The following is an 18,308-nucleotide window of genomic DNA, read 5'->3' as shown; positions in this document are numbered from 1 at the left end:
TGGCAAGATCCTGCTGGGGGTCTACAAGGTCAAAACTATCTTCATAATAATACTAAGGTTTTTTTGTCAATTAAAATAATTCTGCCTTTATCTGAGGCCAGATTTTCTTCATGTATTTCAACAAACAACATATTTCAACAAATTGAATGCATAAGTAGATGTGAAAAGTCAGGTATCTTCTACTGAACCAGTATTAAAGAGATTTGCAAAACTATATAAAACAATGCCTCTCTTCTCACTAAATTTCTTTTATTTTAGAAATTACAGACTTTTAAAAAAAATTTACTTTAACATGTAAGGGTTTTTTTATTATTGTTTTAAATGAAAAATGATTGTTTTAAACATTTAGTTTTGATTTCAAATATGATATGAGTAGATTTAATACACAGGAACAAAAGTTCTTTGGGGTTCTCAATGATTTTTTTGAGTGTAAAGGAGACCTGAGACCAAAAAATTTGAGAATCACTTATCTGATCTCATTCCTTCAGGAAGATGGAAATGAGGAAATTGAAACCCAAAAAGTTTCCAAGGGTATCCAAGTGAAAAAGTAGGAGGGAGGAGGGCCAGAAATTATACTGAGGTCTTCTTAATTCAAATTCAGTGCTACCTATACCATACTTTACTATGTTAAATGATTGTCAGTGTCAGTATAAAGATCTACAGATCCTTCTGATTGTAGAATAGATATTCCCAAAGAAATCTCTTTGGTTAACTATAATGGCAGTGACTTACCAGATGGTTTATCAGTTGAGGTTGGGATGCCAGTGACTGTAGGCATTGTGGGAAGGGTCGGGGGAAGCACCTTCAAGTTCTGATCACTCTGAATCTCATTGGTGGAAATCTGGTTGATGATTCTATTGTAGGTGGGAGGCTGATAGACCCGGTTTGGTGGTGGTGGAGGAGGCGGCTGTGGGATGGGCCTAGCAACAGGCATCCTCTGACAGTGTTCTTCCAGCTGAGCAATGATGGTGGACTGGTTGTTGGCCAGAGTGGCCAAATGCTGGTACTTGTGCTCTAGATCTTTATATTTGTTGGCAAGCTGCAGCATGTCTGCCGTCTGGTTGAGTATCTTATTCTCAAGCTGGGAGAGCTCTAATGCATTGTCCCGTTTGCGAATGATTTCATGCAATAGCTGCATGTAGAGCTGTGTAACCCGAGAGTTCATGTTGCGGCTCTCCTTCCGTAAAAGCTTGACTTCATTGACTATCCCGCCATCCACTTCCACCAGTTGTTGCAAACTCTCGATCTGTCTCTTTTGCTTTAGAAGTTCATTGTTCAGTAACTCTAGTTCTTGCTTGTGTACACGGTTTTCAAGCTGAATCTCAGGTTCCTTAGAATTGACACAAATGGCCCCAGTGACTCTCTGCTGTGGCACAATAAATGTGTAAGTGCACTTGTCCTGAGAGTCACTGGCTCTCTTATACCTGTTCAGATAAACAAATTCTTGTTCCCTTCTGTCTTCACTGCTTCCTAAATCATCAGATTTACTAGCAGCAATTCCTACTAAAGTAGCCAGGACTAGGCAGGCCAGTCTCATTGTGCTCATGGTCCTTTAGAAATGTTTAGCTCCTGTTAATGAAATCCGAGAAAACCTGGAAGTGAGCAGAGATAAAAGATTATACATACATTGTTCTTAATTCAGTAGAATTGAAAGCACTCTTTAATTGTGGTAATAGAAAGCATTTGGACCTAGAACCAGGAGACCTGGGTTCAAGTCTACTTATCTTAAAAATCAAATTAATAGATTATAATGGTTCATATTATATCCTTTTCATGACACTTACTCTTTCTGTAAACCTCAGTTTCCTCATTTTTAAAATGGGACAAAAATAGTTGCACTGCACACCATGTAATAAAGAAAGTGCATCATAATTCTTATAGTAACCAAAATGAGGTGAGTTGTTAATAATAATGACCAATAATATCTATATTAAAATAGAAACATAAAATGTTTGCAATGCATTTATATTAAATCCTTTGAGATAGTTTCCTTTGCTTTATTTTTTCAACTGTAAAATGAGGATAACTATAACTATATTATTATCTCTAATTTATAGATGAGGAAACTGAAGCCCAGAGAGGTTAAATGATTTGACCAAGATTATGCACATAGTAAGGACAAGAGTAAGGGTTTGAACCCAGGTTTTGCACTACAAAGCTGGGCCTATTTCCATCACTCTCTCACTGCAGTTTCGAAACACTGTGCTATGGGAAGAAATACATATTTATTTCAGTCAAGGTCTAATCATTGCCCTAATGGGGTTGATCCTTTCATAGAAGGATAAACCATAAACACAGTTAGTTATAATATGCATTGCCTCAGAGAAGGATAGATTGAAAGGCTATGTAAAGTAAGAGAGAAAAGACTTTTATACATTCTAGATTTTGGTATTTTAATCTACTCTTCCCACCTTGGTAGGGGGAGGGAAGACTCCAAGGCTGGCACCCATGTGCTGAAAGTATAAAAGAAATGATTCTTTGGAAATAGTCATTTTCACATTTTAGAGTTTAAATTCTAAAATAATCATCTTTTCCCATATTTAGCATTTTTTTCTTGCAAAGGTTGTCTTGGGCCTAAATAAAAATAGCAGTGATCCCCATTTCTAAGACACTTTCAGGTACACAAGACATTTTCTTTTTTTTTTTCTTTTTGGTTTTTTGCAAGGCAAACAGGGTTAAGTGGCTTGCCTAAGGCCACACAGCTAGGTAATTAGTAAGTGTCTGAGACCGGATTTGAACCCAGGTATTCCTGACTCCAGGGCGGGTGCACCACCTAGCTGCCCCTACACAAAACATTTTCACAGAACCACCTTTGAGATGAGGCAGCTGTGTTTCAAGGAAGCTTAATGCCTTGTTCTAGGTCATGTAACTAGGAAGAAGAGTAGGATTAATACCCATATTTCCTGATTCGCAAGTCTAGCACTTTCCTTAGCACCATTTGCTGTGAATAATGACAATATAAATTCACATTTATAGCATTTTAAGGTATATGAAATGATTTCCTCATAAGAATATAATATGATGAGGCCAGCTAGGTGAAGCAGCAGATAGAGCACTGGTCTTGGAGTCAGAAGGAGAGGAGTTTAAATCCAGCCTTGGACATTTGACTCTTACTAGCTCTCTGAGCTTGGACAATCCACTCATTGGATGTCTCATATCCAGGACCATCCTCAGTCATCTTGATTCATATCTGACCACTGGACCTAGATGGTTTTGGAGGAGAACATGAGGCTGGTGACTTAGCACAGCCTCCCCTCTCTCAAATCCAATTCATGTGCTTGTCATGACCTCATGACCCTGATGACATGGTGTCCTTTGAGAGCAAAGGATAAACATCATCATATCATAATGTGATGTACTGGATGGAGTACCAGATAGAGTTTATATAGTACTACTTATATTCATTGTCATTTGATCCTCATAATCATCCTATGAGGCAGATACTACATGTATTATTTCCATTTTACGGATCAGAAAACTGAGGCTCAGAGAAGTTAGGAACTTGCCACAGTCACATAGCTAGCAAATGCCAGGCAGAGGATTTGAGCTCAGGTGTATGCTGACCCCAAATCCAGTATTCCTTCCATTGCCTTAAGCTGTCTTATAAAAAAAATCAGAACCCAGAATCAATCTCAGGCTGAGGCTCAGAGATCTCCTAACTGGTGTTTCATTTTTGAGAACTTACCCCCAGGCAAAGGGTGACACGCAGCTCATTACACAGGGCAACTGAGCTCTGTTGCTAGCCAGGAGAAACCTTTCTTCCCCATCAGCCTGTGTGCCTCGCCCACTGGTAGTCATCATTTACCTAAGGGAAGGGCTGATTTCCAAACTTACTTTTGTTATATCCAATAAGAAAAATACACCAGGATATCGTTCCCACAGCTTCAAAATCGTAGAACTGGAGTTTACACTCATATCCTGAGCTCCAGCTTGTATATCCCAAGAAGCTTTTGAAGTCCAGAATGATTTTTTAAAAAAATATTTTTTTCAGCTCCCCTTAGGTACTTTTCCTAATTATCTAAAGGGTGTTTTTTTTTGTTTTTTTTTTTACCAAGGGGCAATCCCCAATTATAAGATGTCTTTTGTTTTTCTTTTCCCCTACTCACTCTAGGGTTAGGATTAGTGTGTCCTAAACTATCAGGGAATGAAACTACTCTAAGGCTCTTGGGATACCCTTCAGAGGATCTTCTTATCCATCTTCAATGGCACTGGCTTTTTTATTTACAGTGATGCTAGTGATTACACTATTGCTGAATCTCCATTCTCATTGTAATGTTGCTGATGACCAATACTGGGCCAATATGTTCTCCAGAATCAGGAAATTTGGGATAAGTTCTGTTAGGATAATTTGGAGTGCTATTCAGAGCTCCAGGTGATCTGTCCGGCTTTCTTCAGCTCTTCCTCTTTTAATTCTGCTACAAAAGTCACAAGGCCTGAGCAGCAGAGATTCTTTGATGATCCACATGTGCTATAAACATGTTAGGTAGGCAAAAACTTAGAAACAACATCTAAGCTAAACCATTCTTCCCAGCCTCAACTAATTCTGTTTATTTAATTTTTTAACGTTTTAATTTTTTATTTATTTTAAATTTTATTTCTTTTTAAAATTTTAAGTTTCAAATTTTCTCTCCCTTTAACTCCTTCTACACCATTAACAAGGCAAGCAATATATCAATTATATATATATATATATAAATCATGCAAAAATATATTTCTATATCAGTCACATTTTTAAGAAAGCAAGAAAACTAAAGAAAATAAGAAAAATACACTTCAATTCTCACTCAGCATTCATCAGTTCTCTTTCAGGAGGTGGATATGAGTCTATTTGTCCTGTATTGATCAAAGTAGCCAGTCCTTTTATGGTTGATCATCATTAAAACATTGCTATTACTGTGTGTTATATCTCCCTTTGCATCAGTTCATATAGGTCTTACCATGTTTATCTGAAACTACCTCCTTGTCATTTTTTATACCACAATAGAATTCCATCACAATCATATGTCTCAGCTTGTTCAAACTTCTTTAACAGATGAGCATCCCCTCAATTTCTATTTCTTTGCCACCAAAAAAGAGCTGCTATAAATATTTTTGAACACATAGGTCTTTTTCCTTTTAAAAAAATTCTGATATACAGATCTAATAATGGTATTGCTTGGTCAAAGGGCATATGCAGTTTTATAACCCTATAGTCCTAGTTCAAACTGTTTGGACCAGTTCATTATTCCACCAGTAGTTCATTAGTGTGCCTCATTCCCTCTAGTATCTGCCATTTTTAATAGGTATGAGGAGTTACTTAAGAGTTGCTTTAATTTGTCTTTCTCTAATCAATAGTTATTTAGAGCATTTTTTCAAAAGACTATAAATAGTTTTGATTATTTTTCTTCTGAAAACTGTGCATTTATATCCTTTGACTCTTAGTCAATTGGAAAATGACTCTTATTTTTATAAATTTGACTCCTCTACTTATATATTTGAAAAATGATTTCATTGTCAGAGAAACTTGCTACAAAATTGATATTACATTATGTTCATGGTATCTTTTAGCATAATGTTGTTTCCCTGTTTATCTCTTTTAATTAGATTTATTTTTTGCTCTTCCTTTGTCAGAGATCATGATTGCTACTCCTGCCTTTTTCACTTCAGATGAAATATATTAGATTCTGCTTTAGTCCTTTATATTCCATTTAATTTCACCATCATGAATAGGTTAGTTCTCTCTCTGTGTCTCTTCCCCCAGTGTCTGTACACAAAATCCCTTCTAATTTTCAGTTCCCCCAAATACACTGGTAGAAGTACCATGCAGTCATAGCAGTCTCAAAGAATTGGCAATATCCTTGGGAAATACCTTACCGTACTGCACGAATCACTGCCCATGTCCTCTTTGGCTTCTATGCCCACAGTCCCCATTTTTCCTCTAATAATAATACTTAGTCTTACTACCATCACTTTCCTAGATTGTATTCTCATCTGCTTGTTGAGGAGCTTCACATGTTAGCATATTTCTATGAATATTTCATATACAATCAGAGGATTTCAGAGAGAAGGAACTTCTGAGGACTTACAGTCTTCCCCCTACTTGAGAAGTTATCAAATGAGATATTTGTAAACACATAAATTTTGTTGTTGTTTTTGAGACTGGGTCTCCTTTGGCACCTACACTGGAAGTTCAACAATCATTTATCAGCCCTATACTACTGCTGTATTAACTATAGAAAAACTATATGTGTTTCTTCCCTTCTCTCTCCATCCTATTCCTCTGGTTTTTCCTATATTAGATCCACAACAGGTGACTCCAGCTACCACTATAGTCACTCCTGAAACAATAATCTCTTCCCACTTTTGAATGATTCTGGTATCTAGTTTCCTGCCACATCTCCCCACTATTACTAATTCCACTAACTATGGTCAGGCAGCAAAATTGTAATTCCCTTTTCTGCATGACCAGCTTTAAACACTTATATCCTATTCATCTCTTTTCTTCTTCAAGCTTAATATTCTCAGTTCTTTTGACTGATTCTGATATTACACAGTTTCTATTTCTCTCCCCATTTTGGTTGTTACTCTCTGGAAAGGCTACAGTTTATCACAATAATTTCTTAAATTTGGAGACTAAAACCAAACACAGTACTCCAACTGTACTATGGCCAGGGCAGAAGGTAGCAGTATCGTCTTCCTCATTATGGACATTATACTTCTATAACTGCAACCCAATATTGCATTAGACAGTAAGCCTGTGAGGTGACTACTAAAACACTTTCCCATTCTTATAGATTAGAAAATTAAGTCTCAAGGGAGAAGTGATTTACTTATGATCACACAGATGATAAGTATCTGAATTAAGATTCAGGTCCCTACTCCATCCACTAGACCAGGTTTGACAAAGTAATATAAATTGGGCCACTAAATGAGCCACATAGTGACTTAGAAAAGCACACATTTACATTATCTCTGTTCTATCCATTAATCTTTATTTATTTTTAATGATCTTTATTGTAATAGGATAGAAAGACTTCTTCAAGATAACTATATCTCCTGCTAATTTTCTACAAAGTCAGAAGTTTTAGAGGAAATGCAATTCTAGATACCATGTTTTCGAAAGGATTCTGACAAGTTTGACCATGTCTAGACCATGTCATATGAAAATAAGTTGAAGAATCTGAGAATATTTTACCTGGAGAAGACTTTCTTTTTGGAGGGGGGCACCACATAGTATGATCATTGTTCTCAAATGTTTGAAGGGATGTCATTTAAAAAAAGAATTAGACTTGCTCTGCTTAGCTCCAGAGGGCTAATAGTTACATGTGGAAATTTCATAGAAGCAGAGTTTGGCTCAATGTAGGGAAAACTTTCCTCAGAATCAGATGTGCCCCAAAATGGAATGGGTTGCTTCAGCAGGAAGTCTTTCCATAGAGATTGCTTCACAGAAGCCTGAGGATGTCATAAGGATCTTCTCTGCAGGTGTTGAATTGGACTAAATACTACAAACATACCTTCCAACTTTGAGATTTTCCTACACTGAATTTTATCTGATGCTCACCAACAAGAGACTGAGCTCTTCCTCATATCCCTTCCCACACCCAATATAAACCCAGGCTGACACAGTTCCAGAGAGATTGCTTCTGTGTTTTCTAACAAGTCTATATTGACAACTATTTAATCATCCTCCTGCAGTTTGCAAATTGAGCAGCTAAAGATTCATTACTGAATTTTTTTGTTGTTGTTTTTGAGACTGGATCTCCTTTCACACCTACACTGGAAGTTCAACAGCCATTTACCAGTCCTGTGCTACTGCTGTGTTAACTATAGAAGATTATGTCTATGCTTTTCCAGTCTGGGCCATGTTGATTCTCCTTAGATAGTCAATCTGAGAGCATTCTGATCCCAAGGTTTTACCCTGCTGGTGCCAGATCCAGTGAATACAACCAAATTGGCTTTTAGTTCTACTGGATCTCAGAACTCCTCAGTTTTAGAGGATGTGTGCTTCCATGCCCTCACAGAATCTTTTCTGAAACATAATCTTTAATTACATCCTTCTTTCTCTGCTTTTCTAACTCACTGTCCATCCTTAGGGAGTCATTACTCTTCCTCACACATCTTTACATAGCTTCTGGTGCCTCGTGAAATAGCTATTGCAAGATTTTACCTCCATAAATAGGTATAACTTGTCTAATGCTTAACTTTTTGGGGCTTACATTTAATAAAACTATAGGATCTCAGAGTCTATATAATATAATGGGAAGATATTTGGCTTTAGAGTCAAAGGACTTGGATTCAAATACTGCCTGAGTGTAATCTTGGACTTAGTTGGGCCTCAATTTCCTTTTCTATAAAATAATAAACTTGAAATAGATGGCATAAGAAGAAGCTAGGAATAAGAGACAAGAAGGGACCTTCTAGCTCTAAATCTATCTAGTCTCAACACCTGTCTAATACATTTTCCACAATTTCTCTGAAATATTGCCAACTAGCTTCTGCCTAAAATTCTCCAGTGATGGGAAACTCACCATCTCTTGAAATACCTCATTCCACTTTGGAAAGGTAACATAGCATGGTGTATAGAGTTCTAGACTTAGAGTCAAGGAGACCTGGGTTCAAATTCTGCCTCAGGATGCATGATTCTAGTCAAGTCACTAATCCTCTCTACCTTAGATCCTCATTTTTAAAATGTGGAAGTTGAACTGAATAGCTTCTCTGATCCCTTTCAGCTCTAAACCTGTAATCCAATGACTACTGATGATTAGAAAGTTTTTCTGAACACTGATCCAAAATCAGACTCTTACTCTCACTCACTGGTTTGTTTTTTGTTTTTTTTTGTTTTTTGTTTTTGCAAGGCAGTGAGGTTAAGTGGCTTGCCCAAGGCCACACAGCTAGGTAATTATTAAGTGTCTGAGGCTGGATTTGAACTCAAGTACTCCTGACTCCAGGGCCAGTGCTCTATCTACTGTTCCACCCTAGCCACCCTTCACCCACTGGTTTTATATCATCATCACAAGGTCAAATGGGTCAAATATTTCTATGCTTTCAGTATTGAAAATTACCATTGACTTTTTCTCATTGTCCATTTTAGCATAATAGTTGAAATAAAATAGACTAAAACACAGCAGCACCTACTGAACCTCATTTGAAAATTTTTTTCTTCACACTCTGCACTTCTCTTTTCTCTGAAAGTGACTCTGTTTGAGGAGCAATTCTTTTAATTGTTCTCCTGGTCTTAAAGCCTGTCTTCACCTGGTGCAATTTCTTGCCATCCCAGAAAGCCAAAGCTGGGCAATGTTTCAGACTGGCAGGAGAGTCGTCTGCTGTACAGGCTTGGCTTATTTTTCCTACCTGCTCCAGTAGTAGCCCCAGGCTTTCTTGAGTGCCATCTCTTAGTGGATGAAACAGGCTAAACATTTTGCCTGGTGAGCACCCAGAGGGAAATCTGGTAGAACTATTTCCCCAGATCTATTGGAATTGTTAAGAAATAGCCTTTTTTTTTGGTCCTAGGAGACTATACTTGATTGAGAGTCACCTATGATATTACCAGTATACCTTTTATTGCAGTACAGAAGCTCTCTTAGAGCAGAAACATGTAGTGGGCATTTGTGTTTTCAATTCCTTCAATACTTCAAGATCCTTGACTTCTGCAGGTGCTCCTTCCACCAGTGAAGATGGCAACTCCTCCATACCTCAGTGAATGATTTAATGAGTTACTGCTCTGGTCATCTCTCTGGGGATAAACACCTTCTCTGTGCTAAGGCCATGCTGGCCCAGCTAGTCCTCAGACTGAACACACATGATCCATATACAGACCCACTCCCCAAAATTCTTCTACTTACTAGAACATGCCAGAGATTGTCTTCCATGGACAAAAGAGTCCTGGGTCCCAGAGTCATAAATGAGGAATTGATTAGAGGCGTCAGATGGGTGTATTTCAAAGAATGTGATTTAATATTGGTCAAGATTTCAGGTATATGTGTTGAAGAATTCTGGTTGTTCAATAACTGTCAAGTTAATCATCCTGGTTGATTCTTGTCTTCCAAAGCTGGCTGTTTTCAGTGACTAATAATGAATGTGTTTACTTTTATCCTCTGAACATTTATTCTGGGAATTGTGTCCCAAAGGAAATAATTTAGTAACATCCTTATAATTTTATGAGTGGAGAAAAAGTCAACTTCCATAGAAAAGATGTAAGGGTTTTTCTGATTTCTACCCCCCCCCAAAAAAAGTTAAATGAAACAAATCAAAATATTTTCCTTGGCTCTTAATATTGTAGCAATAGAGTCTTAAATTGCTTTTCCACATTGCACTGTTAGAAATTTCCATTCTACACAAACTTTCTTTGTTTGCTTCCTCAAAATCAAGTTCATTTTGACAAATTCTCATGTCTGTATTTAAGCACTTAAATGAGATTTCCATAGGTCTGAGGCATCATACAGCCCCACATGGAATGTCTCTGAGCTCATGGATTGGGCCTGTGACATGACCTCATTGCAGGGGGATGTTGCCATATTTTGTGGGTCTTTACATTCCCTTGAAGGATCATGTTGCAGGCAACACTGTGTGAAAGACCTTTAATAATTTGGAAGGAAAAAGGCCATGTTGGGGCTGAGGTGGGAAGAAAATACTCACACACCAGACTAAGGAGAGTCTAAATGAGGGATTTGGACTTTAAATTCTGTAAACCATATATGTTGAACCCTGTTCTAATTCAGCCCTCATTCCAAAGCTTAGCAGTGAGTGATGTCCAAAAACCAAAGTTACTGAAGCCAATGTTCATGTAATGATAGAAAAGCACAGGGAATTTAGGCTAGACAAAGGAAGAACTTCCTTTACATTCAGGATTTTCAAGCCTTCTCTGTTTTGGCATTTTGAATATTGGGGCAGAATTTTCTCAGTCCAGTGTAGCTCTGCCTCTTGAGCTTTCATAGTCAACCTTCAAGAAACTGATCAACTCCAAAAGTCACTAAGAGTTCCAGCTTCATGATGCTTTACCAGTGGACCAATATAGGCAACTCAGAGGAGCTAATAATCTTAATCAATAAACTTAATCAATATGGTGCACTCAATGAGTATCATTGTTGAGTAACCTTTCCTCTGCTCTGGTAAAGCAAATTTCTTTTTGATAACTGTTAGATGGAATATAACTGTATCGTTTCTTTAAATCTCTAATCTAAACCACTAGCGGTCCAGTAACAGTTGGCAATATGGACAAAGTAATAGACTTGGGAGATCTAGGGTCAAGCCTCAGCTCAGAAGTTTTGATACCCTGGGTAAATCATCTCACCTCTCTAAGTCTTAATTTCCTCCTCTGTAAAATGATTTCTAATGTTACATCCAACTCCAAATTTTTGATCCTATGATCCATATTTGTAGGAACATGGAAAAAGGCTTTGAAATGACTTATCAGAGAGAAAAAGAGGCTCCTGGGTAGTATATCCTCCAAGATCCTGGCAGAATCAGGTAGTAAGAGTATGAAACAAAAAAAGGTAGACCTAGCATTATCAGCTCCTCACTGTGTGACCTTGGGCAAGTTAATTTCTCTGCCTTCCCTGGCTTCCATTAGGTTCCAACTAAAAACTCATCTTCTATAGGAAGCCTTTCCCAATCCTTGTTAATTCCAAGGTCTTACCTCTGTTAATTTTTTCCTATTTTATCCTGTATATGACTTGTTTGATATATATTTGTCTACATGTTATCTCCCCATTAAATCATAATCTCTTTGAGAGAGTTATCTTTAGCCTCCTTTGAATCTTCAGGTCAGTACTTAACCCCCAGGAGGTACTTAATTGATATTTATCAATTAATTGATTCTACTTCTCTGAGTTTCAGTTTGCTCATTTTTAAAATGGACACACCAATTCTTATGGTACCTACTTCAAAAGGTTATAGAGAAACTAGTCATTAAAGATATGACATTGGAAAAGAGAGGGCACCCCTGACATATACAGTCCATATACTTTTTTTTTTAGTTTAGCTTTTTTTTTTGCAAGGCAATGGAGTAAAGTGGCTTGCCCAAGGTCACACAGCTAGGTAATTATTATGTGTCTGAGGCCACATTTGAACTCAGGTCCTCCTGACTCCAGGGCCAGTGCTCTATCCACTGCACCACCTAGCCTCCCCCAGTCCATATACTTTTAAGATTGTTGTTGTTGTTTAGTCATGTCTGTTTCTCTTGGCAAAGACAATGGCAATAATTTGACATTTCCTTGTCCAGATATTACTTGGTTTATAATTGTATAGAGGAGGGACCAGTGGATAAAGGACCTAAGTTTGAATCCTTGTTCTTCTATTTTTAAGCTGTGTAACACTGTACAAGTCCCTTTACCTCTGGACCCAGAAATAAGGAAATTAGATTTGATGATCTATAAGGTTCCCTTTCATTCGCAAACCTCATAAACCAGTGAATGGGGTTGATGGTACATGAACACTAAGGGTTATTTAATACTGTCGTGAGAACTCAGAGATCAGCAATGGGCACTTAGACATCAGGGGTCTAAGTGTGGCAAAAGGTCTTCTAAAACAATACATTGTTATGTTGTTGAGTCCAGTGCAAGGTAGTAGTCCCCCAAATTGACAAGATGTTGAAAAAAGGATGAGTATTCAATACAGAAGATTTGGAGGTCATAGCTTGCCAAGAATTTGGACTAAGGGGATCATCAGAACTTTGTTGGGACATAATTGAGAAAGTAATGCAAGGAGTGAAACTTTCTTTTCTTGAGAACTTAAATAATGACACAATTTGATAACACTTTACAGTTTACAATGGGATTTGTTAAACCCCTCATATGTACCTTGTCCTGGGAGAGTCGTAGATTATAGGTAAGATGTGATCTATGTACTCATGGAGGTGTTATTATGTACAATTATGTACCCTAAGTGTTATAGAGAGGTGTAAACAAAGTGTTATGAGAAGTTCAAGGAGGTCTTTCCTGAATGAGATGACAGAAGGTTTCAAGAAGTGAATGGACTTTTAAAAAAATTGATTTGAATTTATTTGAATAATTGAATAAAAATGAAATAAGCAAAAGAGAGGAAGAAGGACATTCCAGGCTTAGGAAAAAACAACATTGCCTCTATCTATAATACCAGTGCTACTTGGAGCTTTGTGCTATGAAGCAGGCACAGGGGGGCAAACATGAGACATGGAGGGATATATTTTACCATTTTGCCCTAACATTCCCTGTGTGACAGCAGTTGAATCCTAATGATTAATCAGTGAGTAAGGAGTAATTTGAAGGTGCTGGTTTGACTGTGTTTTTTTGGTGATGCCATCTAAGAATATTTAGTCTCTCTGAGTTCATGCCAATAATTTTATTCTAAGTGGGAAGAAAAGAGCTCCCATCAATCTTAGCCTCCAACCTTTTTTCCATGTGTCTACTGTGAATCCAGGATGGGTCTTACTTAGTTGATTGAGGAGTACCTGTGATAAATGATAAAATTTAAGATGTTCCCCTCTCCCAATAGATAAATAAACCATGAGATGCTCATATAATGAAATGTTAAAAAGTCATTAAGATGGTCCAGTGTGAGCTAAACAAAGAAATCTGGAAAGACTTTTGTGAAATAATGCCAAGTCAAGAAAAGTAAAATCAGAAGAATGAATATATCCTAATTATAATTGTAGGAAGGAAAGTGAATGAAGATAAATTGTGTGTGTGTGATTAAAGGAGTGAAAAAAGTGAATAAATATAAATGTTCAAGGTTGTTATTCATGTATAATTATTTCTATTAATTTTTTTAGTTTTTTTGCAAGGCAATGGGGTTAAGTGGCTTGCCCAAGGCCACACAGCTAGGTAATTATTAAGTGTCTGAGGCCAGATTTGAACTCAGGTACTCTTGACTCCAGGACCGGTGCTCTATCCACTGTACCACCTAGCTGCCCCTAAATATTTTTAATAAAACATTTATTTTTGAAAAATTTCCCTTTCCTAAGGAAACCTACATATCAATAGGGAGCTATTATTTTCTAAACAACTCCTCATCCTTGCATTCCCATCGTTGGGATGGGGAGAAACTGTTGCCTCCTAGAATCATCAAGTTCTACTCAAATGAGCAACTTTGAGTATAAGCCCAGTGATAACCTTTGTGCCTATCAGCTTGGGAAGAGTTTGAATAGAATAGGGGTTCATCTCCAGAAAGATGACCATCAGGGAGTAGAATTTTGGCCATAACCAATTTGCTAGAGCAGTTGGCTGAGGCATGAAGGAAGGATCTTTGATCTGTACTAGTAGAAATAGTACCCACTCCAGGGAAATAACAAACCTTTTGAAAGTATGTAAGAATGAAGTCTTCAAGATACAAATTGAACTAGGGAAGAACATTTGTTTGTGGCCCAAAGGTAGTCAGTCATCATCTGGGCATCATCTTTTAGAGCAATGCCTTTAACCACTAGGAATCTCACTTTTCATATCATTACAATAAGGGTTTTAAACAAAATGATCTCTAAAGTTTCTAAAGGTCCAAATTCTGTGAAGAAAGTGAAGACCTAGTTTTTGGCTGAATAAAATTTATGATGTCATATCTGATCTCTGGTTTCCTGATATATTTGGTCTGATTATATTACTAATTATGCCTTGAGGAGTTTTCTACAGAATCATTCAAGCAGAGGATGATATGAATTATAAAGCTTTGTTTACAAATCTCAGACAAAATGTAATCTTTAGTGCATATGAATGAATGAATAAAAATGAACAAATTTTGCTTTAATGACAGAATTGTATCTCTCTGAAAAGACACCATTTTCTTTCCTATTGAATATATTAAAAAGTTCTCTTTCTTCCAAGATACTATGATCTCCATAATGTCCATTCAGAAAATCAGATTTTCATTGCTTAAGAAGAAATCCAAGTGGTTCTACTAAACATTCATTCATTCATAGAATCACAGAGTTGGAAAGGTGTCATTTAGTCCAAACTGTACCTAACCAAGTATTCCTTCTGAATCATTCCTGACAAGTGGATCTGCTTGATATAGAACTCACCACCTCATGAGCAGTTTATTATGCTTTTGGATAGCTCTGATTGATTGACTGATTCATTCATTTCTCCTAAAAGCATTTATATATTAAAGAGCTATTGTGTGTGTTTGAGAGTTATGTGCAAGGTCCTGAGGTAGACACAAAGATTAGGGTATTCCATGTTGTCATGAAATTCATAGTCTTTTAGGGGGAAATCCAGTCCACCTAACACAGAATAGGAAGGAGCCCCAGGCAGAAATTTCTATTAAAGAAACAGACTCTGCTCTATGTCTGGAGGATTCCAAAATGTTAAAGTAGGTTTTTAAAATTAAATGCTTTATATCTTCTAAAATTCCCTTTAAGTCCTATAATTATTCTCTCCTGAGAGGCAGAGTGGTATTGTGGATAGAGGGCCAGCCTTGGAATCGAGAATACTCAGTTTTAGGTCTTGCCTCTGACACATACTAGCTGTGTGACTGTAGACAAATTATTGAAAATTTCATCATCCATAGACAACTCTCTAAATCTAGAAATCAGAGATTAGTTTGTGATCTGTATTAGTAAAGAAAATTTCCACACTAAGAGTTCTCTCTGTACACATACCAATACACAAACAACATACAAAATGTACGTGCATTCCATCAGGCCATTTCATATGTATGATTATAGGATTCCCTACCACTAAATGGTTCACATGTGATACCTATGTGACCAAACAAATTCTTCTCTATGCCCCAGTTTCCTCATCTACCAAAGGAAGGTCTTAGACTAGATGATTTCTAAGATTTTTTTCCAGCTTCCAATCCTATGATCCTATGATTGTCTCTGACTTTTATGGACTCATTCAGTAATTAGCAAGTTAGAACTGGGAGGGCCATTAAAGATCATCTAGTTTAAAGCCTCCTTTATAGAGGGGGAAACTCCAGCCTAGGCAGATTCTTTCAGCTATGAAGTATCATCCTAGAGAGTTGAAATCAAGTCCTTTGACTGAAAATCTAGCATTCTTCCTATCACACTAACCTGCTTTTTCCCTGCCAGCTCCTTGCTTTTGTACTTTCCCCTTTATCTCTTGTTAAAAATAATATTAACAATATACATTTCTATGGGTCTTTACAAAACACTTTCTTACCATTACCCCCTAAGAGATAGGTAGCATTTGAGTTTTTATTCCCTTTCTACCAATAAAGAAACTGAGGTTTAAAGTCAGAAAGGTGTTTGCCCTAGATCTTGCAACTAATAAATAGTTGAGCCGGGACTTAAGCCCAGGTCCACTAACTGAAAATCCAGGGCTCTTTCCACAGCACCACATTAATGTGGTAATGAGAGTTTCTGAAATTGCACTTCCCAGAATAACCCCAGATGACACAGTCTCTGGCTTCCCCCCCCACCCCATCCTTGCAGTTTCTAATTTTTTTCTTAATTAAAGTAGCTTATTTCTTAAAAACCATTCATTGTGAGTAGAAAGACAAACAAGAGAGTTGCCCATATAAAAGTGTATGAGTATAGAATGCTAGGGATTTTTCCTTGGATGAACTTGATGAATTCTTCAGAATAGGTTCAACAACTGATCCCCTAGGAAATGTTTCTCTTTTTTTCTGGTGAAACTTGATCTAAATCAAGTTAGGCAACCTGCATTCAAATACAAGCTCAGTCATTGAGATACTGTATAACTCTAAGCAAGTCATTTCACCTCTGAGAGACTCAGTTTCCTCACCTGCAAAATGGGGGAGGGGGCTGAGCTGGATCTCTAGGGTCCATTGCATCTGCAACATTCTAAGGTCACATCAGACCCTGACATTGTCTCCTTTTAACATTCTATCTTCCAAGATCCCTTTCAGCTCTAATGCTCTGTATTCTGAAGTCTCTTCTGATTCCACATCCTATGATGCAAAGTGGACTTGAGTAACTGAATGTTATGTGTCTTCTGTTGATTCATTGTTTAAATATTTGTTGAAATGAACCACAAGTATGAAGTCCTCTTCTTGAAAGGACCTTCTAGAAAAGACTGTCCTGGAAGTGGATGCTCCATGAGTATTATCTGCTGTGTTGGCTAATCATTGGTTGAAAGTGCTGTACACTTTGAGAAGATGTATTTGAGATGGAAAAGAGCTTAGAAGTGTATCTAGTACTACTTCCTGCTATGAATCAGGGTGTTGGCTGTAATTTTGTTACTGGAATTCTGTGGGGATGACCATTGATTGGACTGCTTCCTAAAACAAAGTGACTGAATATATTAGGAAAGCTTATAAAAATGGATTCTTTTTTCCTTCCCTGAATAGCTGAATTGGCAGAGGCAGGGAGTTGTTCTTAGACTCTGGGAAGTATGCAAATCCCAACTGTTTGTAAGAGGGGATAGGTTAATATATGGTAGATGACAAAAAGAAGATACAGAGAGAAGATAGGGAGAAACAGAGGGAATGACAGCTTCACAAAACATTAAAGCTGGAAGGGGACCTTATAGAATCATAAATGTGAACCATATTAGAAATTAAATTTTTGTTAGAGATATCATGACTTAAAACTGCCCTATTATACAGATAACAAAACTGAGGGCCAGAAAGGGGAAGTAGATTGACCAAGATGCCAAAGCTAGTAAGTGACAGAGCTGACTTGAACTGGGACTTTTGTAGCATTCCACTCCACCACCACTTATCAGACCACAAAGAGATTGTTGGAAGTGAAGAGGCCTTAGCAATCATTGATTTTAGAATCAAGAGCTTGAAGGATTTCTAGAGAACATCTAACCCTTTCAACTTACAGCGGGGGGGGGGGGGGGGGGTGGAAGTGAAGAGATCTTTGGAGATGTTCTGTTTTGAAATGGTATCTGGTGCTGGGAGATTTCAAAAGCTTTTCTGGCTCCAGTTTGTTCTGTTTTCTCATTTTCAGGCTTGTTGAGCAGTGGAATAGGAGACCTCCCCTGTATACTGTTCATAAACAGTAGCTTCTAGATGGGGACATAAGGACATTTCCCAGATAGCATCTTTGGGCTAGGCTTTCTTGAAATATTTAGTCAGCAGAGTTTGACCAATGAGTCAGTGGGCAAAAACACCATGTTTTCTCCAAGTACTCCATTCTAGGGAAGCCCTTACTAGTGGCCCCTTCTTTGAAGCCAATCACCTTGGAAGAGAATGTGGAAAGAGTTTGCTCAGCTTTCCCAAGTGGGTTTTGTTTGCAAGAATTCAGGGCTTGTCTGGGGATTTGCTTTTAAAAGGCTAAGTTTGATACTGAGGATAAGCAGAACCCTTCTTCCAGTCTTTGTCTAGTCTTGCGCCTCACCCCCACCTTATTCTCACCTCCCCCTCTCCCCCATCCCCACCCCACACATGTCCCAGCCTCTCTGAAGTAGCCAGTTCTGTACCTGGAATTG

The 18,308-nt window shown here is 37.6% G+C and overlaps 2 protein-coding genes across 7 annotated transcripts in view; one reads left to right on the top strand and one right to left on the bottom strand.

Moving 5' to 3' along the window:
• RALGPS1 (Ral GEF with PH domain and SH3 binding motif 1) overlaps positions 1–18,308 on the top strand; it is a 749,724-nt gene that overhangs the window by 375,181 nt on the left and 356,235 nt on the right. The window lies entirely within an intron of this gene.
• The window catches only part of ANGPTL2 (angiopoietin like 2), a 57,599-nt gene that overhangs the window by 37,913 nt on the left and 1,378 nt on the right, over positions 1–18,308 (bottom strand). Inside the window, exon 3 of the mRNA XM_074211538.1 lies at positions 733–1,592. Coding sequence (XP_074067639.1) covers positions 733–1,546 — 814 coding nt within the window. The 5' untranslated portion in view covers positions 1,547–1,592. The remainder of the gene's footprint in view (positions 1–732; positions 1,593–18,308) is intronic.

This window comes from Macrotis lagotis, chromosome 1 (assembly GCF_037893015.1).
Source record: "Macrotis lagotis isolate mMagLag1 chromosome 1, bilby.v1.9.chrom.fasta, whole genome shotgun sequence".
NCBI classification, from domain to species: Eukaryota; Metazoa; Chordata; class Mammalia; order Peramelemorphia; family Peramelidae; genus Macrotis; species Macrotis lagotis.
The sequence above is the reverse complement of the archived record's forward strand: the minus strand, read 5'-3'. Positions and strand labels throughout refer to the sequence as shown.